General features: G+C 41.1%; 1 protein-coding gene across 1 annotated transcript; it reads left to right on the plus strand.

Moving 5' to 3' along the window:
- Positions 1–221: 221 nt before the first annotated feature.
- On the plus strand, positions 222–24,159 carry setd1bb (SET domain containing 1B, histone lysine methyltransferase b). The gene is made up of 20 exons (XM_037536003.1): positions 222–261; positions 349–458; positions 2,019–2,117; positions 2,243–2,507; positions 5,571–5,692; positions 6,132–7,547; positions 9,118–9,846; positions 10,576–10,737; positions 11,091–11,166; positions 11,313–11,536; positions 13,370–13,463; positions 14,959–15,315; positions 15,557–15,736; positions 17,468–18,432; positions 18,691–18,985; positions 19,835–20,004; positions 20,728–20,853; positions 22,221–22,340; positions 23,228–23,365; positions 23,527–24,159. Exons 1-20 carry the CDS (start codon positions 222–224, stop codon positions 23,698–23,700), a joined length of 5,862 nt encoding a protein of 1,953 aa, XP_037391900.1. The 3' UTR covers positions 23,701–24,159.
- The last annotated feature ends 81 nt before the right edge of the window (positions 24,160–24,240 follow it).

A 24,240-nucleotide genomic window follows, 5' to 3' on the forward strand; every position in this document is an offset into this window, starting at 1 on the left:
GGGTGGACCGCGCGGGTGGGGCTGCAGGTTACTCCCACCTGTTGTGATGCAACCGGAACGTTGCCCCCCATGGGAGAAAAGCGCAGACTCACAAACGCAGCCCAGTCTCTCGCTCCAAAGCACAAAACAAACCCTCCGCACGTCTCATTTTAGTGGAAAGAGTTTCATTTGAACGCGAAGAGCCTGTTCGTGGGCCTAACGATATACCATGACTGCAAATCATGCGCGAAAGTGGCGAAAAGGAGGCGCAGGAAGATAACGGTAAGCAGGAATGAGCTAGCGGTGTTATTCTGTCCGCGGGGCCTGGAGCGCTGCTGCTCACTTTCTCTTTGTCATGTCGACTTGTAGAGCAGGAGAGGGGGCCGAACTGGAGCTGCTACAAACTCATCGTCGATCCGGTCCTGAAAGGTGGAACCGAAAAGCTCTACCGCTATGATGGGCAGCACTTCAGCTCAGCGGTGAGGAGACACTCAGCTAAGCTCTGATGATGATGATGATGATGATGATGATGTTGATGTTCCTGTGCTGCTTGTTGTTGTTGTAACTGAGCTGCAGCCCTGGAGCTCGGGGGGATTTTGGAGTCCGTATTCAGACAGGAGGATAATTTGAACCTAAAGTGAGGACATCCTGTATAAATAAAAATAATGCGTGGCCATGGCTTAGTAACGAGATAAGTGGTGGCCACAACTTAGTAAGACGTGGGAACGAGATCCTAATGCGTGGCCATAGCTTAATAAGGCATGATCTCGTTCCCATGCCTTACTGATTTCTGGCAGTGTCTTACGATTTCGTTCTCATTGAGAAGTCACAACGTACAGGTGACATTTTACTGTAACTTACTGTTAACAGGGAACAGTAAAATACCGTGAGAGTGATCATCTCAGTCAGCCAGGCTTGAGTCAGAAGTCAGGACGAAATCCTAATGCGTTGCCACAACTTAGTCTTGGGAACGAGATCATGCCTTACTAAGCCATGGCCACGCATTATTTGTATTTATACAGGATGTCCTAATGCCACGCATTTTTTATTCAAGTGGGATGCCACCAGTGGGGCCTTGTACAGTCCTGCCTTTTGACTGAGGTTTGACTGACTGAGAAGATCCATCAACCTTAACCCCAGCCTTATTATTCAGTTATTAACTGCAAGATTGCACTGTCAAAGTTTTACTGTAAAATTACAGTAAATTCCAGGTTACTACTTGCATCACATTCACAGTATTTTACTATATCATTTTAACAGTAAATTACAGCAAAATATCACCTGTATATTATAAATTCTCCGCTTTTATATAACAGCTGTAAACATAACAGCACAGTAGCCAGTAGCTCAGTTGCCTGTAGCCAAAAATGTACAGATACAGTCTTTAAAAAGACGGTTCTTCAAGGGTTCTTTAGCAAAGAAAATGTTTCTATATGAAACCAAAGAACTTTGAGTCTTTTGAGTCTGCATGATTGAAAGTTCTTTGCATTGTGAAGGGGTTCTTCAGACAAACGTGCTGTATATGATTCTATATAGAACCTTTTTGAAAAGGGTTCTTCCATTATTATGACCCTTTTTGGTACTATATTACTACCCTTTCGTGATGCGTGTAACTTTTTAATCATGCAAAGATGAGTTATTAGAGTGTTTGTGGTTCTATATAGAATCGTTTTCTTTACTAAAGAACCCTTGAAGAACTTCTTAAAGCGTATAAGAAAAACATGTCAACACCAGTTTTATCCACCAGTTTTACACGGTATTACAAAGTGTCTCAAATATACTCTTAAAATGCAAATGCACATTTACAGACGTTTTGATTTTATCATAATTTGCACAAACATGACCAATTTGGCAAATACCAATAAAACATCTCGGTGTTCCAGAATTTAAACAGTTAAAAACTAAAATAAAAACAAAACTTTAAAGGTTTTTCTTGTTCTATGTCTTTTTAACCTACTTGTCATTGCCATTGAATTGGGCTGTCAACAATAATAACAGCAAACAAATAATAACTTTCACAATTTTTATCTCCTCAACAGAATCCTGGAATTCCCCCTGTGGATAACGTCAGAGATCCCAGAGTTGCTCGCTTTTGGACAAAATTCAAAGAGACGGATCTGCCAGTACCCAAGTTCAAGGTTACAGCGACAGGCTCGCCCCCTCAAATATTCAGTTTTGTCTACACTGTTTGTGGCCCTGTCGGTATTCCTTTTATCTTTTCTGATAAGGTGCAGTCTGACTGACCAAATGACTTTCTTTCTAGATTGATGAGAATTACGTTGGACCGCCAAAGGAGGTGACGTTCGGCAGACTGAATGACAACATTAAGGCTGTTTTTTTGACGGACATGTGTAAAAAGTTTGGGCAGATCCAAGAGGTGGAGGTTCTGTACAATCCCAGGAATAAGAAGCATTTAGGAATAGCCAAGGTCATCTTTGAAACCGTGAGAGGGGCAAATGACGCCGTGCAAAAACTTCACAACACCTCTGTTATGGGAAACAGCATTCACGTGGAGTTGGACCCAAAGGGTAAAAAACATTCAGTGCTTCATCGGTCTCACTCCTCATTTCCCTCAAAGACAGTTTTTTTTAAACCCTTAATCATTCCAGGCTTATTACATACCACTACAGAGACTTCAATGCAAAATAAACTGCAACTTTTCTTAGGTTATAGAAGTGTGTAATAAAACTGTCAGCAGGGTTAAATCAGCTTGGCGTGCTTCTAAAACACTGGTCATCAGTTCAGGTTCTGGAGGGCTGGTGTCCAGCACAGTGTGATGATATTTCTGTGCAAGCACACCTGATTCAACTCAGCGCTTAATTACTAGGGCTAGCTGCTGGGCTCACATCCTACATTTCCCTTGCATTTTAAGTTGCCCACATACAACGTTTGTGTGGGTTAATGAACCAAAAACAGTCGTAATTCATTTCAGTTTTCTTAGAGTGCCTATAACACTGTTACGTGTAAATGAGTTCTGTTCTGATTGGCTGCCTTGTATTGTGGCTTGTTAAAAAGGCAGAATGAGCTGAAACAGTCCTTACTTCAGTGTGAATGGGCGGAGCTAAACTGCTTTGGGTTGAATAAAGACAGTTTTCAGGGTTGGGTAATGTGGAAACACTATTTTGCGTGGTCCTTTGTAGATGATTAATAAATTAATTAGATTATCAGTAACACATCAACAACATATCAGTGAAGTAGCAGTAGTGAAGTATCTGAATACACCGAAGTAAATATCTTGTGGATGTTCTCTTGATACATTATTTAGTAGATGTGTTGATAATATGTTATTTCCATTACGCAAAACCTAACCTCTAAAACCTAACCCTCAACCTGGCCCTAATCCTAACTCAAATCCTTAAACTCAACTCAAAACCTAATTCTAACCCTCACCCTGGCCCTAATCCTAACTCTAACCTTAAACTCAACTCAAAACCTAATCTTAACCCTGGCCCTAATCCTAACCTTGACCTTAACCCAAAACTTAATCCTAACCCTCAACCTGGCCCTAATCCTAACTCTAACCTTAACCTCAACCCAAATCCTAATTCTAACCCTCACCCTGGCCCTAATCCTAACTCTAACCTTAACCTCAACCCAAATCCTAATTCTAGCCCTCACCCTGGCCCTAATCCTAACTCTAACCTTAAATTCAACAGAAAACTTAATCCTAACCCTCAACCTGGCCCTAATCCTAACTCTAAACTTAACCTCAACTCAAAACCTAATCCTAACCCTCACCCTGGCCCTAATCCTAACTCTAAACTTAACCTCAACCCAAAACCTAATCCTAACCCTCACCCTGGCCCTAATCCTAACTCTAACCTTAACCTCAACCCAAAACCTAAGCGTAACCAAGGCCCTAATCCTAACCTTAACCTCAATCCAAAACCTAATCCTAGCCCTGGCCCTAATTCTAACTATTACCTCAACCCAAAACGTAATCCTAACCCTAAAGAATTCAGTGACATCACATCCTTGGGTTGTTTTGCACATAGTTGCATATTGCAGTGCATTCATCAGTAATAAGGTACATATGCTAGTGTACCCATACTTTATGTCTTGAGGGAGCAAAGTGTAACGCTGAGGACTGCAAATAAGAAAACACTACAAAAAAGTAAGTAAATAAATAAATAAAACCAGCTACAATAAAGGAAATTAGAAACATTACTGTGTATTTTGTTAGTAAAAGACTTGAATACAGAATTTAATAAGTGATATATAGTATACAAATGTTTGTTCTCTTATTTGTTGAGGGGTTGGGCCAAATCAAATGTTTTTATGGGCCAGCACTGGCCTGCTTGCCACACTTGTGGACAGCCCTTCACTGGTTTCTGCTTTACAACCAGCCAATAAATAATAAATAAATAAAGTTGTGACATAAACGCAATACAAAACTCAAACTTCATGCTGCAGCTTTTTTTAAACATTGCGTCACTTTACCTGAAAATACACTATATTTCCAAAAGTATTCACTCGTCTGGCTTCACACGTATATGAACTTGAGTGACATCCCATTCTTAATCTATAGGGTTTAATATGATGTCGGCCCACCCTTTGCAGCTATAACAGCTTCAGCTCTTCTGGGAAGGCTTTTCAGAAGGGTTAGGAGTGTGTTTAACTCCTGAATACAATGATTTGGATGGGTGAGTGAATACCTTTGGAAATATAGTTTGTATCATCTAGGTGAGGAAGAATATTTAAATCCTTCATTTTATCAAGCGTGTGTTTGGTTTCAGCATCACTCAGAAGTGTTTTTTTGCATCACGTGGCAACGCTGCTCACTTATTTCTGATGCTGTGGTCTGTTTTCACACATGCGCAGACTGAGAAATCTGAAAGAAATCAGAGTAAGAGTTTACATGCACTGATAACTGAGCTTAATCCAGCTCTCTATCAGATTTCTTAAACCTTACTCCAGTATCTTAAATCAGAGTGTGCTGTTTACATTATAATCAGATAACTGCAGAAATCCGAGTATGATTGATTTATATGTGCATATAAATACACTCACTGTTGCCTTTTCTACACCATGTAGAAGCTCATGAAGTTGTCTTTTTTGTGCTGTGTATTAGTTTAGAAGCACAAATTTCACAAAAAAAAACAACAAACCATTTTAAACAACTCTGGAAACTGGACAACGTATTTTTTGAAGAAGAATAACTTTTGATTTAAAGGTGACTCACACGCCTAAAGGTGGAGTGGGTACAGTTTTAATGTAAGTTAGTAGTAGTAATAACTACTATTAGCTAGCAGCTAATAACTTGGCTTTTATGGTCTTGTAAAATACATCAAAAACTCTGTCAGACTGTAACTGTAGTAATGCCAGTATGTCATCTTGGGAGATTTCTACCCATCAACCTTTAATCACTTAATCGCCTTTCCATTTTGGATGTGTGTACAGGTTTCCTTTGACGAGTAGTGAAAGAACATGGTCTTTATGTATATTATAATTGTTGACCGCTTTGCTGTAATTCCTCACCTTAAACAGTGAGGACTTCCTGACTGTCCACCTTGCCGGTATGTGAAGACTATTTTTTCTTAAGTTATTGTTATTATAATTAAAGTGTCCTTTTGGTTTCTCTCTGGTTTCAGGGGAAAAGAGGATGCGATACTTCCAGCTGCTTGTGAGTGGGTTGTATACCCCATTCACTCTCCCTTTAGGGGAAGAAGCCTGGGGTCCTCAGTCACCATCATACAGCTCTGACTCCCACAGTGTGAGTATAATATACATGCCATGGCCATATATGGGCTACCTACATAGGTTGAGTTGAAAGCTCTTATCGATCTTAATGATAAGTTTATCGCTCAAACTTGTATCATGATAACTACAGTTTGTCATGTAGCTGTACCCAGAGCCCTATTCAACACAAAGACTACACAAATCTGATCTGAGTTTATTGCTATATATGTCAGTTTTTTTAAAAGTTCAAAATGTTTATCAATTTCATGTTCTTTTAAATCGCTGTCTCGTGTTTACCAGCTTGTCGATCCAGTTAACCCGCTCTTTAGGAAGCATGTCACACTTCTTTTTAGGCTTATCAAGGCATTTAATTTTCCTGAGCAGAACACGGACCATTTCTGTGCTTGTTAACTACCGTCTGTTACCTAATTATGTTTTTTCACTTCAGTCCTTTGCTGCTTTCATTTCTGTAGGAGTATGAACCAGCGAAGCAACTGACACATGGGTTATTGTCTTCATCGCTGTCCTTATCTTCGGGACTCCTTAGCTCTACCCCATTTGATGGTTCCACCCCTCTTTCCATGGACACCGCCTACTCCAGCATGCATCAGGATACACCCAGTAGTAGCTTCTGGCAGACCCCTCAGTACCAGGACACGCCATGCACCTCTCCTATGTCCCACAGTAACCCAGGAACCCCACCTCAGTGTGAGGGACTTCCTAATTTGTCCCAGTTGATAGACATGCAGGTACATGGTGCCTCCGGCTCAAGCATGACTCCACTTATTTTGTCAGATTCTCAGATCGCCCACCACAGACCTCACCTGGTCCAACTAACCCCAAACACAAGGCAGGGTGCATTAATTAGCATCATACCAAGCTCAAGGTCTTCTAAAGGCCATATGGTGGCGGGTTTTCAGTCTCGTCCCATGGGCAGGACCTCTCGGGGTGGGCACAGGGGCCAAGTTTGGGGGCCTAAGTACCAGAATGCGTATAACCGTAGGCCAGAGCACCGCTATGTGCACAGACCTGTCTTCAATAGACCTAAATATCGCTCTGGACCTACAAGCAGTCTAGTGCCTTTACCTGCTCATTCACAGCCAGATAAGCCTCTTATATCTCCTGTGCAGTGTAGAAGCAGCACAGACAAATCTACAAGACATTTGGGACAGAAAACATTGGCTTACATTAGCACAGCCAGGGAAGTACCTGGTAATCCCTCTGCAGCATGCGTGGACAAGTTGACGTCACCAATATCCCAAAGTGCCATGAGGGCCCAAAGGTACTCTATGCAATCAGAGAAGGCACTGCTTTCGGAGCCACTGGGGAAAGCTTTGGAAAACCCCCTCAAAACACCTTCCACCAGAGACCTTCTATGTACCTCTCCGCCTCAGATACTCGATCTACAGCAGGGGAAAATGGCTAGGATTCAGAGCCCAGAACGGTGCACCTCTCCTGGGCCAGAGAGAAGCCCCTCAACTAGGTCACCTGTTCCAGACCCGGCCCCTATCAGCCTGGACTCCCGGATCCAGATGCTTCTAGGCACTCACGGATCAGATCTTCTACCAAATGAGGATAACTCAGACTTGGATACCCACTCTGAAGACCATACTATAGCCTCTCCTGACATTCTCCAGCAGTCCTCCAAATCTTGTCCTCCCTCACCTCACTCTGCTGGTGTTCCTGCCAGTTTTGGGCTCCATGACTCTGTTGATAAACAGGAAGGATTTTCTGGGTCAGGTATTGATGATGTGAGTCCTACCCCACTTCCAGACTCTGCAGAAGAAGGAGAGTTATCTCCACCAAGCGGCAAGCACCTGTCCAAGATATCCGTAATTTCAACCCTTTGCTCATCTAATCGCATGACATCTTCTGAACAAACAGATATGGTAAAGCCCTGACATGTTTTTTAAAATGTTTACATTTTCAATAGATAAATGAAAAGTAATAGTTTTGAAACTGAGATAAAAGGCTAATGTAGCTAACAAGAAAAGGCTGTGTCACTTAGTGAAATATTCAGAGGCATTTGGGGGTCCCATGTTGGCTGGCTACTCCAGCACTAGATAGCTCACACACTTCTAAAAGTGGGGCTTAGTTACAGTTGCTAGGCTATAAAGGACCAACTGGATGAGTCAATTTGCTACAGTGCCACCCTAATGCAATTCTGCATCTCTAGTTAAACATATTAAAAACAGCTTGCTGATTGTGGGTGAAGTAGCTAAACATTCTATTCCCCAAATTTGTTTTTAGTGATTATTTTTCCATAATGGGGTGCATAACATCATAATAAGTTCATTTTCATGGACACCCCCCCCCCGTCTCCCCCCCCCCAATTTTTATTTTGAAGCATTCAAGGGTTTATTATGATGTCCAGGACCCCCTGTATTTTGCTCCTTGGTTATAACCACCAATTAAAGTTGCCTCAATCTGCAAACTGCATTAACTTGCTTTTGTGATTTCTGACACTGTGTGATGCATTGCTGTCTATAACAGGGCAAACATATGTGGTCAAGTTCAAAGAATAGAAGAACCCTTCTTAAAGCCTGAACTTTGTCCATAACTTTGTTAAGAGTATGTCATATAGTGTGAGAAACCACAAATGCAAATCTATTACTTAACAGAGATTACTTAACAACTTTAAGGGGCATGCCACCAATTTTTATAACAAATTCTGCATAATTAATTGGCAGTCAGAATTATTGACAGTAGTGGTGATAGGAACCAGATGTCTGAAAAGTTTAAGGCCTCTAAAAGATATTTCACAGAAAGTTAAATGGTCATGAATTCTCAGCCTGGTTTACCAATATTTCAAAAATAATCAACTTTACATATAGAAACCTCAGAAGACTTGTGTATGTTGGTGGTTTTGAATAGTAAATAAAATTATTTGTATGGTAGACATCAGGACCCCTGGTTCCTATCACCACCACTGTAAATAAATTAGCATCAGTAAGTTTTTCTACAAATGAATGACATTTGTAAAAATTGGTGGATATCAGTTTTAATATGGCTGGAAGCAAGTTTGTGATGATTTAGTTACAGTTTACACTCAGGTTGAATGATTTGAGCAAAATGTCCAATAGCCACCTTCAAAAAGACCAGCATATCCGTTGTTTGGGACTGAGGTTTCAACGCTAAATGTCTGTGAACTGGCCAGACAGTTGTCTGCACAATTAGACACATAGAACACAATATTACTTAACATAGAATGTAAATAAAGATGCACATCTTGCAAATCTTGAAAATTTCACTTCTTTAACTTGCAATCTCGACATAAAAGTGATTAATCCCAGCCCTAGTTTGCATGATGCTAACTTGTTAGGTATATCCTTACATTACCTGCTGTGCAGCACTAAAGAAGCAAACAGCATATTCTAAATGTGTCTTAGCAGATCAGTTACATTTGGGGTGCCTGAAAAATGGAATGATCTTGAGTAAGCATGTTTCTGTCTCCCATAGATCAAGCTGTTCCTAAGAGAAAGTGAAACTTCAGATCAGCTTGTCAGTCCTGGGACCTGCGGAGGAGGTTCCTCACCTGCTCCTCCTATTTTCCGAATGCCTCCTCCACCTGTTCTTCTCCCTCCACCTGGCTTCCCTTCCCTACCACCACCGATTCTGCCCCCGAACATACCCACTCTACATGGTCCACCTCCTTTACTGCCTCGGCTTACCCCACCTCCTCCTAACCTCTCGGTACCCCCTCCTCCTTTTTATCCCCCACCAAAGCTCCCCGTGGGGCAGGTTACCAGGCCCCCAAGGTGGGCAAGTCCTCCAGCACCTCTTCCTATACCTACCAGAATAACGCAGGGGAAAACCCTTCCCATATATTCCCCTCCTTTTCCCATTCCACCACCTCCTTCAGCTTTTCCAGGGGTTGCTGTTCCTCAAGATGGAGTCAGACAAAGACAGTGTCCTCCTTATCCCTCTATTGGGGGCTCAGCTGCTGTCCCAGGATACAGACCCCCATGGCCACCTCCAATCCTGCCTGTATTTGATCCTTCAGTGCCACCACCAGGATACATCCCCGTGAGAGAATCCCCCCACAAGATCACAGTGGATGGCGTGCTAGCTGCTGTAGCTGCTGAGCTTAGGACCATAGTGAAAAAAGACATTCACCGCAGGGTGGTGGAAGGCGTAGCTTTTGCTGCGTTTGACCAATGGTGGGATGTGAGAGAGCGCACAGCCAAGGTAACCTATCACACCACACGCTTTGAAAAGAATGGGCACGTATGTTGGCCCTCACTTCAGTTCTGCAGTCATATAGCTCTATAATTTCTAACCACTATTTCTGGTTCCTGTAAGATGTATTACTGAATAATAAGCTTAAGCTTGGTTTTCAAAATCATAATTACCATATCATACCATCAGACTTAATAAATTAATGTGCAATTAGGCTTTTTCATTGCGCCTTATAGGGTTAACTCTGGGACCTTATAGGGTTAACTCTTGCCAGTGCTGCTATATCAGTGGTTAATTTAGCAAATAAAATAGTAAAGGTAAACATGGATCTCGAAATCACATCCAAGCCAAGTTCAGAGCCTTGAATAATCTCAAATAATCTCGTCAAAATAATTTTCAAGATCAAGTCCTTAACTTTATCACAACAGCCTTCTGAAGGAGCAAAAATAAGAGCTAAAATATGACATAAGCATACCACAGGCCTTATAGGCCTGCAGCCTCTTTGAATACAGACCCAATGCATGTTCATCAACACAGGAATTAATAAAGTGAGAATATTGCATGGTCCAATGGCCAGAATGCATAATCACGAAAGCATCTTACTTTACTGCAAGCACATTTTAATGAGATAATTCCTGTCAACACAAAAAATATATTTCAGTTCATTTTGTTTAATCTCATTTCTCTGAAAGGTGAATATAAAAGAAAACATATTTGTTCATTACTGAATACTTACAGGTATCTGTAGTACCTGTGAAGCCTGGAGAGAGTAAAGAGGCTCTGAAGCCCAGGGTCCTGGAGCCGTGGCATCCAGTCGAGGGCACCGGACCAGAGGGTATGCCATTGGGCACAGGACTGGCATTGGGCCTCCGACCTGCTCTCAAATTGCCCTCCTTTAAGGTACCAGTGAAACTGGTTGCACCTCTTACTTCACTTGAAACTCACTGTAATTTGCTCAGAAACAACTAAGTTTGGCATAAAATTAATGCAATGTAATGAAAATACTGTGTTAGAAAAAAAATTCAAAAGGAATTTTTATATTTTCCATTGTTGTAATGTATATACTGTGCATAAGGGTGACTAACCTTGCCTTGGTAGATTTACAAGCCTGCAGAATTTAGCTCCAATCTAGTATCCGGATACTCCTCAACATAATGAGTAGATGGATCAGGTTAGGGCAGAGGTGATATAACTGGAAACAAAGCTATAAAATGGTAAAAGAAGAAGTGTTTTTGATTTATGTTTGTATTCAGGTGAAAAAGAAGGACCCCTCTGGTGAGGATGCGAAAAGGGCCTGCCCCCCTTCACCTGGAGTCTCTGAGGATGGAGGTCAGTTGTGTCCTAAATACACAGCATTAGCTGCAGGCTTTTTTTCAACGCAAGATACTGGGCTGCTCATCTTAATTTCACCTTTCTGAATCGTAAGTTTACTCTGTTAACAATATGATCAGTGTAAGTTTTGCATGTACATTCAGAGTTGCTATCAGAAGCAGAGCAGGACGTGATCATAGAGGATAAAGCAGTGGATGAGTCTCGGACAAGAGCTGAGATCTCTACAGTAAAACGGAGACATGCCAGACCTCTGCAACTGGATAGTGATGAAGAGGGGGATGTAGAGGAGGAGGACTTTGAGAAGATGGAAGAATCGAGGTCCAGAAAAGATGATGCCAAAGAAACAGAGCTTCCTGTTACTGATCAGGTACAGCGCTGTTATTAATCTTGATATATGGATCTAGACACATAAACTGGATTAATTTTAGTAGAGGAGGTCCTGTAAAATAGTTTGTGATCATTTGGTACATAATAAACTGCATAATTACCCCAAATTACCCTCAGATTTCCCAGACTGAAAGGTCACAGTGCTGATGTTTATGTCAGGGTTATGCTGCAGGGCACACTTAATAACAACAGCAGAATTTTTTTATTTCATTAGCGTGAGGAGATTAAAATCACTCCACAATTATTACCGTCAGACCGTAAAGCTACACACGCTGCAGATTCATACTGGATTAAAATCACTCCACAATTATTACCGTCAGACTGTAAAACTACACACGCTGCAGATTCATACTGGATTAAAATCACTCCACAATTATTACCGTCAGACCGTAAAGCTACACACGCTGCAGATTCATACTGGATTAAAATCACTCCACAATTATTACCGTCAGACTGTAAAACTACACACGCTGCAGATTCATACTGGATTAAAATCACTCCACAATTATTACCGTCAGACTGTAAAACTACACACGCTGCAGATTCATCCATCCATCCATTTTCTAAGCCGCTTCTCCGTCAGGGTCGCGGGGGGGAGCTGGAGCCTATCCCAGCAGTCTTCGGGCGGAAGGCAGGATACACCCTGGACAGGTCGCCAGTCCATCGCAGGGCAGACACACAGACACAGACAGTCACTCACACCTAGGGACAATTTAGCACATCCAATTGGCCTGACTGCATGTCTTTGGACTGTGGGAGGAAACCGGAGAACCCGGAGGAAACCCACGCAGACACGGGGAGAACATGCAAACTCCACACAGAGAGGACCCCGGTCACCCGGCCGGGGAATTGAACCCAGGCCCTCCTTGCTGTGAGGCGACAGCGCTACCCACCACGCCACCGTGCCGCCCCGCTGCAGATTCATACTGGATTAAAATCACTCCACAATTATTACAGTCAGACTGTAAAACTACACACACTGCAGATTCATACTGGATTAAAATCACTCCACAATTATTACAGTCAGACTGTAAAACTACACACACTGCAGATTCATACTGGATTAAAATCACTCCACAATTATTACCGTCAGACTGTAAAACTACACACACTGCAGATTCATACTGGATTAAAATCACTCCACAATTATTACCGTCAGACTGTAAAACTACACACACTGCAGATTCATACTGGATTAAAATCACTCCACAATTATTACCGTCAGACCGTAAAGCTACACACACTGCAGATTCATACTGGATTAAAATCACTCTACAATTATTACCGTCAGACCGTAAAGCTACACACACTGCAGATTCATACTGGATTAAAATCACTCCACAATTATTACCGTCAGACTGTAAAAACTACACACACTGCAGATTCATATTGGATTAAAATCACTCCACAATTATTACTGTCAGACTGTAATACTACACACACTGCAGATTCATACTGGATTAAAATCACTCCACAATTATTACCATCAGACTGTAAAACTACACACGCTGCAGATTCATACTGGATTAAAATCACTCCACAATTATTACCGTCAGACTGTAAAAACTACACACACTGCAGATTCAGACTACAATAAAATAAACAATAACACACACACACAAGAAATGCAATCATAGAGATGCATATGAGTTGACAGACATGAGATAGAGCTAGTTAGTGGTTGCAGGCCTCTCTGCTCCGCTTAAATGAGTGAGTCGTGGCTGTTTGTTAAGAAATCGTAAGTGGTTTACATGCAGGTCTGGTGCTTGTCTTCTGAAAGCTGAGCTGGAAGTTCTGTCTGTCCGTTTGCTAGGAGGGGGAGAGTGATGGGGAGGGAGAAGATGAAGAAGACAGAAAAGAAGAGAGGCATTCAGGTCTGAGGGAGGATGAAGATCACTCAGACAAAGGTTTCATTTGAATTTTGTACAAAATATTCATACATAACTAAAAGTATACTAGTACATGCAAGTAATAGTATGTACTAAATAGCAGTAAAATGAATTAAAGTAAGCACTCATTTTGTTTGTCCAAACTTATGGGCTATTTCTGAATGTAAAAATCTAAAATCAAGCCTTGCATATTTTATATTGTCTTTATTCCTTTTTTGAATCATACCAAAATTATTAAATTGACTTGAATCATAGTGAAATTTTAGATTTCATGATGCACTTGTAACGCTGTGGAGCGATGAGGAGGCGGACGCATGTGCGAAGACAACCAAGATTTATTATGGGCATAGCCGTACTCAGGGTCAAGACGGTCCAGGGTCAGGTAGCCAACACGGAGGACTGGAGGGACAGACATAACAAAAAATGAACACAGGAGAAATAGACTACGGAGGCCAGAAGAATGACGCTAAACAACAAAATCCAAAGCATACACTACAGACACCAAGCAAATCAAACAATACACTTCAAACAATACATACACTTCAAACAGCAGAAACAAAGACCAGCAAACAAACAGTGGAACACACAGGGCTTAAATAGAGGTAACAACCAGGGATAACAAGACACAGATGGCTAACCAGACACAGGAGGAAGTATTTAAGGGCAGGGTCTGAAAACAAGGGGGCAGGACCAGGAAGAACTCAAAGAAAACTAAAAGCACATGACAGGACTAAAACAAAAGCACATGGAGGAGTGGGAGGGGCCAATCGTGACGGCACTGAATAGTTTTCTGAAAAGAATCGTAATCAACGTTAGAAATTTAAACGTTTACGAAATGTTAGGCCTGAAAGATTAAAACATTTTTATATTAAAATCAGTTTGAAAGTGTGCAGTTTTCAAATTGCAAGGGCTGCAATTTTAATTACAGCCTTATGGTGATGATGAATGTGCTGTATATGGTTCTATATATAACTTTTTAGAAAATGGTTCTATATAACACTAGAAAGGGTTCTGCTATTATTACAATGTCAACCTTGTAACAATAGCAGAACCATTTTAGTGCTTTATAAAACCATATACAACACATTTTCCATCAATCTGAAGAACCGTTTCACTATGCAAAGAACAAAAGGGTCTTAATTCTACATAAAACCATTGTTTTACTAAACAACCCTTGACAAAAAACATATTTTTGAGTGTTATGTTGATATGTTGCAAGGTTTAAGTAGGGAAATTTATCCTTCATATGGACTGTGAACTGCCTTTAAATGAATTTGACGTATCAGAAGCAACCAAACATCCGTGTGCTGTGACATTCAAGCCTCAAGCCAAAAAATGATACGCTGATCTTCTTAGCCAAAAATAAGGCTTTTACATCAGTTTATAGAAAATATTAACAAGATTAATTAGATTTAAATCTTAATCGCACTGAGTAATGAGATATTTTGCCTAAATCTTTCAGCCCTGGTAAATGTGATGCAGTAACATCCAAACTGATTTTGTTTTTCCTCAGAGGTGATTAGCATAGCATCATCAAGCCTGCTCTCGGAGTCCTTATCGCCCTCTGGCCTGGATTACGACTCCTCCATCTCATCAAGACCTGAATTTGACTCCTCTGATGAAAGTCAGTATTCCTCAGTGTCCTCTGAGGAAGAAGATGAGGAAGAAGGTGCTTCCTCTGACAGTCCTGCAGAGGAGAGAGCAGTGGAAGAGATCTGGATCTCATCAGATGAAGAGGATGTGGAATATGAGGAAGTGGCTCACACTCCGGCTCGTTCATCTGTGATCTCCTGGGAGGATGAGCTTGACCCCCCTCTGACCCCATCAGCCCCAGTGTCCGGTGATGGAGATCTGGACCACGCACTCCTGGGTGAGAATGTTCTTGTTGAATTGACCTCTTTTAAGAGAGAGCATATTCGCAGAAGTTGTTCTGGCCAGATCAGATCCATATGAATCAGCATGGACTTTAGATTGGAGAAGATCAATGTGAATTTCAATGGACCGGTATTGTGTTATTAATGAAAATAAACACGCAGTCATTTCTTATTAGCCCTAAATGGATGAACTGTTAGAACCCGTTTCAGGTCCGATTTGTGGGTTTGTTCTTTCAGATGCTGATCCAGAGGAGGAACTGAGGGTCAGAGTGTTTCTGCAAGGCTATGGATGCCAAGATCCAGTCACACAGCACTTATCTAACAAACTAGAGCTGCCTGATCCAGCTGTGCTGTCTTCAGCCCAGGAGCCAGAGCTGCAGTGCCCACCATCACCGTCTTATAAAGCCTTCTCCTCTGGTACAGTACACACTGTTAAACCGCAGTTTGAATAGATTAAATAACATTTCTACATTCTGTATTCTACTAACTGAACTTGATCACTATAAGACATGCAATAACGAAGTATTAGATGTGTAGAAGTTCCCCAAATGATCAATGAGGACATTTCGAGTGTCCAAAGTCTGCTTCTTTAGGCTGAAGTAGCCAATAAGTAATGTAAGAAAAGCAAGTACTTGAGCAAACTGCATCACACACTTGCCTCAAATTAAGCTGTGCTGTTAAGTAATCTGAAATAGACTTGCTAATGTGGTTTCTGATACTGTTTGACACATCTAATCTATATCTATCTATAATCTATATCTATCTATATATAATCTTATCTATAAAAACAGTAGTAGTGGCCATGAAGCATTAAATTTGTCAGATTTTTTGTCTTGCTGTGGTTTCAGACATGTGTGGTGATTTAGGCATGCAGTTTGCATCAGTGATAATTGGTGAACATCAAGATCAAGATTATTTTATTTGTATATTCAGTACATAGGCATATATACGATAAGTTAGCAGGGAAATTCCACCTCCGCATTTAACCCATCCGTGAAGTGAAACACCACATACACGCTAGTGAATAGACACACACAAACTAGGGGGCAGTGTGCACACTTGCCCAGAGTGGTGGGCAGCCCTATCCACGGCGCCCAGGGAGCAATTGGGGGTTACGTGTCTTGCTCAAGGCCCTGGGGATTGAACTGGCAACCTTCTGGTCACAGGGCCAGTTCCCTAACCTCCAGCCCACGACTGCCCCATATATTCAGCCATATAAAATAAAAACATGTTTAACCAAATCTCAATCACAATTAGGGCTGAAATATGAATCATTTTATATCAAAATCTCAATGGAAATGCGAAGAGCTATGATTTTTCTCAGTTTATAGCGTACATTATCAAAAATGTTGTCTTAAACGTTAAGTGGGGAAATTGAAACTAATAACACAGAGCTTGAGGACTGCCTGTAGGTCAATTAGACCAATCAGTGGCAACCAAACCTGCATGTTTTGTGACATTACAACCAAGTTTTACTGGCAGTCTGGCATACTACATTCAGGGATCAGAGGACATTTTTAATCTCTTGGCAAAAAAAAAAACCAAGAGGCCTGAATCTTATACTATAGATAATAATTGCAATTTAAATTGCAGCTGCAGTATTATTCAGAAAAATCGCAGTTAGGTATTTTCCCTAAATCGTTCAGCCCTAATTACAATACAGTGCAAGACCAGACTAAACACTGCAAGGATAAAAAAACAGTGCAAGGACCACTTACAACCATTAAGTGTTCAGCCTAGTCAAGTAAAGATATTGTAAGGCTGTGAAACAGTGACTAAGAAAGCATTAATTCCCGGCAGCAATGCTTCTGATTTATCATAAGTTCCCTCTTCATCTAGTCTTAAGTGAAATGTATCTGTGTATTCTGAATCTGATTAAGCTGACATGTATAACTGTGTATCATCCGCATAAAAGTGATTGGTGAATTGCGTATCCTTATGGCAGTAAATAAAGGGAGAACTGTAAGAGCCCTAGAACAGAGCCTTGTGGAACACCAAATTGCACTTTTCTATGTTTGGAACCCATATAAATTGACAGCGGTTTGTCAAGTAAGATCTAAACCAGGTAAGTCTAAACCAGTCATGTTTTGAAGCCTGAGTAATGTTGTGCCCAATTTATGACAGTTTGCATATTTGTAATATTTGCAGATGATGGGTTGGAGACTCAATCTGAGACTGAATTGGATCAGGAAGACACCATGGAAACACTAGAAGATTCCGGCAACCTCAGACCCCCTACGCCTACCGGCTCAATGTCCGAGACTGATCCTGACCTTGAGCTTAGGCACAGACTGTCACCCCCTGTTGCCACAGAGGAGGAACTACCCCATACTCCGGGGGGAGGAATGGAGATGGAGGCTGAAATTGCAGTTCTTTCTCTTTGTCCTCCTACTCCACTACCCCCTCCCCCATCTCCTACTGGCCTCCATCGCTTCCCTTCACCTCCTATTTACTTCTCCCCTCCTCCATTACCCTCCACATACCCTGCCTATGAGGAAACCCCAAAAACGCCAGGCAGATCCAAGCAAGAGCGCATCTCAGGGATAGTAACAACAGCAAGAAATTCACAAGATGCTGTACTCAGGATGGCAATGCATGGTCCATTCTCTCCATCCTTCACCTCTCCTTCACCCCATGCAGGCAACTGCATCCCTAGGACTCCAGGAAGGGACATAGCACCCCCTTCGCCCCTTTCAGACCACAGTGACATAAGCTTTCACCACAGGGAACGGTGTTATGGTCAGAGTTCTGGCTGGAACACTAGATATTCTCCATGTTCTTCTAGTTCCTCTGCCTCAGAGACAACCAGCTCCATACGTAGGTCTCCAGATTTAGCTACGGATCGAGATTTTGTACGACAGCAACTGAAGTTCTCCACGAATCGGACTGCAAGTTTGGATGCAGCATGTCTCAAAAAGAGAAAAGAACGGTTCCAGCACAAAAGAAGAAAGATTCTCTTGCAGAGAAATAGACTCAGTCGAGATGCAGATGCCTTCTCTTGCACATCAGCTAGAGATTTGATTCAGAAATCTTCCTGGGAGGCAGCACCAGGTTTTAATGGGGAATTGAATGGGGGCCAAGCAGAGGTCCAGAGGTCCAAGAAGCCACTACAGGTAATAGTGGATGACATGGCAAAAACATTCTATCATAATACTTGAAAACATATTTTACAATACACAAATGTATGTGTATCACAATGTTGATTTCCACTCTTTGCCAACAAGTTGAAATGGACAAAATTGCTGTTGTTTACTGGCTCTGTGTAATTGGTCTGTTCTTTGTGACACATGCAGCTATTGAGTGATCTATACGCTTAGCAAGCTATAATGTATTACAGTAATGCTGTCACATCATCATACCTTTAACTACAGGGGCTAGAAAACAGAGTGGAAAACAGGCTCCAGCCAAGAAGAACAGAGAACCATGTGCTTCCAGAGCCACTGGACCAGTGGAGAAAGAGGAGATGGTGGTCACAGAGCTCTCTGTATTGGCGGCGCTTTTCTCTGCGTTCTGAGCGCAGAGAGAAGCTGGTCCTTCATGCTGTCTGGACCAAAGGGGTGAACGTGGAGGAGATTGGCCACCTGCGGGCCTCTTATGAGAGAATGCTGGAGCAGGACAGCAGCTGTAACTGGCTGAACAACACACACTGGGTTCCTCACCCTCATATCCTTATCTAAACTCGCTCTCTCTCTTTCTTTAGTTCAGTTTAGTAAGTTTTATTAGCGTGACTGTATTGAGTTACAGTAAGGATGTAAACCTCTGACCTCACAACAGTTGGATTGCATTGTGAGTTTAAATTTCAATTTTGTGGCAGAATCAAACATGACAACTTTTACTGTTAATTAAGTTCTTTTATTAGACAAAGATTAAGCCTCAGCTCATACACTATCGCTGTGTTTGCTTACGCATCTGCTTTAGTGTTAGGAACCGTCTCAAAATGACCGTAAGATAAAGTGTGTAAATACTAGCAAAGAACACCCCCCCCAACCCGCCCCAGCCCCCGCCCCCATCACCACCAAACCACCCTCTAAAACCCAGAGGTAACCATTTACTGCTCTTCTTTAGCACGCTTACCTGAATGAAAGGATTGTCTTATACTGGCACAGGCCTAATTCAGTGCACTGTGAAATCTCAAAGTTCCATTAGATTTGGTTTCATTTATTTTGATAAGATTCAGAATTATTTCTAGAAATACACCAAATACACAAATGTGACTGGATGAACTATTTAGTGGTGGAATATAAAACAAATATATATATACAAATGTCTATTGCTACAACTAATGCAGTCAAGTTCTGTCATCGATGCAGCAAGCCATGGGCTCAAAGTTTTATTACACACTTCTACAACCTCAGAATAGCTCCATTCATTTTAGCATTGAAGTCTCTGTAGTTACTGAATAATAAGCCTTAGTATGTAATAAACCTGGAATGTTAAGGGGTTAAATGCTAATACAGTGGTGCCTCTACAAAAGGAAAACACAAACTCACCCAGCTTGAGCGTTCCTTGACTTTTCCGCACCTACCAGCGTTCCTGATGAAAGGCTGAGCGCATGGAGCGATGTTCGGTATCACATGACTGGGAGCGCACGGACAGAGGGATATTACTTCATCAGCAAGAGGGATAAGCTAAGATACCTGCGTCACACGCACACCGCCTCAGAGGAACCTTCACACGACTCTCAGGTGTGAGAGAGAGAGAGAGAGAGAGAGAGAGAGAGAGAGAGAGAGAGAGAGAGAGAGACAGAGACAGAGACAGAGACAGAGAGAGAGAGAGAGAGAGAGTGAGTGTGAGTGAGTGAGTGAGTGAGTGAGTGAGTGAGTGAGTGAGTGAGAGAGACAGAGACAGAGAGAGAGAGAGAGAGAGAGTGTGAGTGAGTGAGTGAGTGAGTGAGTGAGTGAGAGAGAGAGAGAGAGAGAGAGAGAGAGAGAGAGACAGAGACAGAGACACAGAGAGAGAGAGAGAGAGAGAGAGAGAGAGAGTGAGTGAGTGAGTGAGTGAGTGAGTGAGAGAGAGAGAGAGAGAGAGACCTTTATTATTACTAATCCAAGTGCTACTTAAAATTTGAGGAAATCAAACATTTTGAAATGTTATTGTAATAATAAATGAACATTTTTTGTTAGATTACAACACATCAGATATTCAGCTGTTTAAGTCTTGCTATGTTTCTTTGCAAATACTGCAAAACTGAAGGAACAGCCGATATAAGGTGTTTAAACCACCTTTCGCTTTGCCTGTAATGTGCTAAAAGAGCTTCAGTGTGTCCTTTTAACAACAGCTTGGTAAAGAAACAGATGCCAAATGAAAGTACTGCTACAGTAAAACGTCATCATGTGCAAATAATCATGTATGTTTATAGGCCGTGTAAATGGTTATGAATGATTTACGAGCTTTTTTTATCCATCTAGTGCAAGAACACTCAAGCTCAGCTTCCATCATCATCCCGGTCTGGATCAGATTTCCGTGCGGAGCAGCGCCGCCTGCTGTCCTCTTTCAGCTGTGACAGCGATCTACTCAAGTTCAACCAGCTCAAGGTGCTTCATCACAGAATTTTGGCAACAGTTTAAGGGAAAATGATTCATGTGACAGTTCTTAGAACAGCGTTTCTATATTCTGTCCATAATATATCGTTGCTGTCGGAAGAAAACCTTGTATCTCCATTTTTGGCATTTTTCAGTTTTTGACGTAATTTGAAAGGATCTGTTACTCTTTACATTGTATGTAAATTTTATGATGAATGGCCTAAAAGAAATGACCCAAAATGACATGGGAAAAATTCTGGTTCCATTGACTTACATTCAAAGTGAAGTAGGTTTTTTCCTTCTCCTGTAAAGTTACTATTTTGGAGATACAAGGTTTTCTTCCGACAGCAGCGAAATGCTCGTGCTCAAATGGGTGATTTTTATGTAGTAATTGTTATTCTGTAACAAATATATTTAAAGAATATATATATATATATATATATATATATATATATATATATATATATATACACAGAATATATTTGAATATTAGAAAACAACAAGACATTTAAGTTATTTACTTCATCATTTATCCTTTGGGGAAATGCCAGTATAGTAAGTGGTAATGAATCACAATATCGTAAAATCTTTAGTTTACTATTTTTCATATAAAATACATGAATATTAATTTTGTTATGATTTTGTACTCAATGTTATACATCTTTCATCATTCTGGAAACATCTAACATTTCAGGATTTTTATAGCTGCTACATATTATTTATAACTCATGAGTATTTCATTCTTTAAATATTTATATTACTTAAATATTTAATCCATCAGTGAGTCAATTTGTGATTGTTAAATAATGTATTCATATATAATTTAATTCATTAACATATTTAATTAATAATTAGTTCTCTGTTTAATTTATTTATATTATTTAAACGTTTAATTCATGAATGAGTTATTACATTAGAATTCTTTAACAACTGAATCTGCAACAAAATTGATTTTATATTACAGCCAACAAAAATTTGTGACCCATGGTTTATGTTACAGTATGAAATGAAGCCCTCCAGATGCGTTTGAATCCATTTTCCTGGTAAAAAAAAACACAGGTTTAATAATAACAAACAACCAAAACAGTCAGAAAAACTAAGCTAGATTACAAAACCCAGCAAAAACACCAAAGAGAGGGAAAAAGTCAAAGTCCTAGTAAACCGTATATCCAGGAACTGTAGAGATAAAGGGCAAACAACCTGGCACTCATGGCAGAAAGAGGTGGTGTGGGTCCTTATTCAGCTGCAAGTGAAGGAAATCAAGGCGTTAGTAGAACGCAGCTCAAAACTCGGGTGAGGCGGACCTCTGGTGTCCAGGGAGGATATTACCCCTGATCCAGGAACTTTGCTCATTGAGTGTGTGATCACTGTGGTTCCAGTTTCGGAAGAAGAAGCTGCGTTTCAGCAGGAGTCTTATCCATGACTGGGGCCTGTTTGCAGAGGAGCCAATAGCTGCAGATGAGATGGTGATCGAATACGTCGGCCAGAGCATTCGGCAGGTGAGCTATAAACACATCACAGTACGTTTCTCTAGAGCCACAGCCCTGCAGGGTTCCGTGCTGCAGTACTGATTCAAACGATCAGACGATGAGAACAGCTGTGAGTGCAGTGGACCGGCAGTAACGCAGTTTGACAGCTGCTGAATTAGCCCACTGATGTCAACAAGTACAGTAAGAATTTGTCAGGTTATGTCTTGGATGAACAAATGAACAGCACCCACTTTTATTTTTGATTACACATAATTATTGCATTTTGTTTTTTTAATCAAATTGGGTTTTTTTGGCCTTGTTTAAAATTAGTAGTCCACTGGACTTTTTAGCCGTAGAATATCATCTAAAACATTTCCTCAGATTAAAATTTCAGCTATGAACATTTATGCAGACTGAGCCACTGACAGGACAGGCTCACTGGGCATCTGCTGGACTTTACGTTGCATTACATCTCTCTACTCATATTACTATGCACTGCCACTTTGTGTACGTCCATAAATATTTCATCTTGCACAAGTTGTTAACATTGGTCATCATTTACAGAACATAGTCATTCAGTTCATTCACTGGAGGGGGCCATGCACCACTGCATTGCTGTCTATCTGAGCAACACATCTCACAAATGTAAATTAAACTAGATATGACAGGTATTTTTTAAATAAAGAAATTCCCATTAATTCCAACTTACATAATAGTTTTATGGTAGTTACTGAATCACACAGCTTACAATTAATAGCACAATGAAATGCCTACAGCTTAAGACGTTTATATCCAGAAGGAATCTCTGAAATAACAATATTCCTGACATTTTTGTCCCCCGTTTTTTTGTTTTGATTTTTGCCATAAACCGAAACACTCTAGCTTCTAAAATGCTGTGGTCTGCATTCCGTGCACAGGTGATAGCAGACATGCGTGAGAGGAAATACGAGCAGGAGGGCATCGGCAGCAGCTACCTGTTCAGAGTCGACCAGGACACCATCATCGATGCCACAAAATGTGGCAATTTGGCCAGGTTCATCAACCACAGCTGTAACGTAAGTGAAACGTTTGAGGATTTAATTGCTGAACTTTACCATCGAGACAGCTCTGAGAGCTCTTGAGGCGACTGGTCTTTGGGCAGTTGGTCTGCAAGTTAATGTTATAACTCTTTCTGGTTCTTATCTCGAGTTTTTTTTTTTTTTGTACCATCTTTCAGCCAAACTGCTACGCTAAAGTCATCACAGTTGAAGCTAAAAAGAAAATAGTCATCTATTCTCGCCAGCCAATTGCCGTCAACGAAGAGATCACGTATGACTACAAATTCCCCATCGAGGACGAGAAGATCCCGTGTCTGTGTGGAGCGGAGAACTGCAGAGGAACCCTCAATTAGAACTGCAAGGGATGAAACCCTTCATCATAATATCACGACTTCATTATCACATCATCAGCCATCACTAAAACACCCTGACTGTTGTTTTACACACATTCATAAAGAATATGTGACACATTTTAGGCCTTGTTTTGGCTACAAACATGTTGCCTACAGGTGCACCATGTATGTAGATCTGTGAAGTGGTTGCACAAGTATTATGGGTTGTAAAAGCCTATGCATAGTGTCCCTTCAGTTAAGTGGTTACTACAGGTGATGCAGTGAGGGTAGAAGCCTCAGGGGTCCACGTTCAAACAATGAAATGGCCAGTTTTAAAGTGCCCCTGATCAAACATGCACCTCTAGAAAATAACCAGCAGAGGGCAGCATGCCACACGATTTTGTGAAGCTCGCAGCACTTGTACATTTTTTTTTTTGTATTTATAACACGGGCAGAAGATGAAGTGTATGGGTTAAATACATGTCTGACCACCTTCTGTGACACAGTTCAGCATGCAAGGTGAATAAAGTATATTTTCTTGCAATACAGCGCTTTTGCTGG

This window comes from Pygocentrus nattereri, chromosome 29 (assembly GCF_015220715.1).
Source record: "Pygocentrus nattereri isolate fPygNat1 chromosome 29, fPygNat1.pri, whole genome shotgun sequence".
Lineage (NCBI taxonomy): Eukaryota > Metazoa > Chordata > Actinopteri > Characiformes > Serrasalmidae > Pygocentrus > Pygocentrus nattereri.

What these genes read in the sequence shown, in the direction of transcription:
- setd1bb (XM_037536003.1), top strand. Translation starts at nt 222, where the DNA reads ATGCGCGAAAGTGGCGAAAAGGAGGCGCAGGAAGATAACG. An exon ending in TCAAATTGCCCTCCTTTAAG is followed by an intron (nt 10,738 to 11,090) that starts GTACCAGTGAAA and finishes GTTTGTATTCAG; the next exon opens with GTGAAAAAGAAGGACCCCTC. An exon ending in TGGAGTCTCTGAGGATGGAG is followed by an intron (nt 11,167 to 11,312) that starts GTCAGTTGTGTC and finishes ATGTACATTCAG; the next exon opens with AGTTGCTATCAGAAGCAGAG.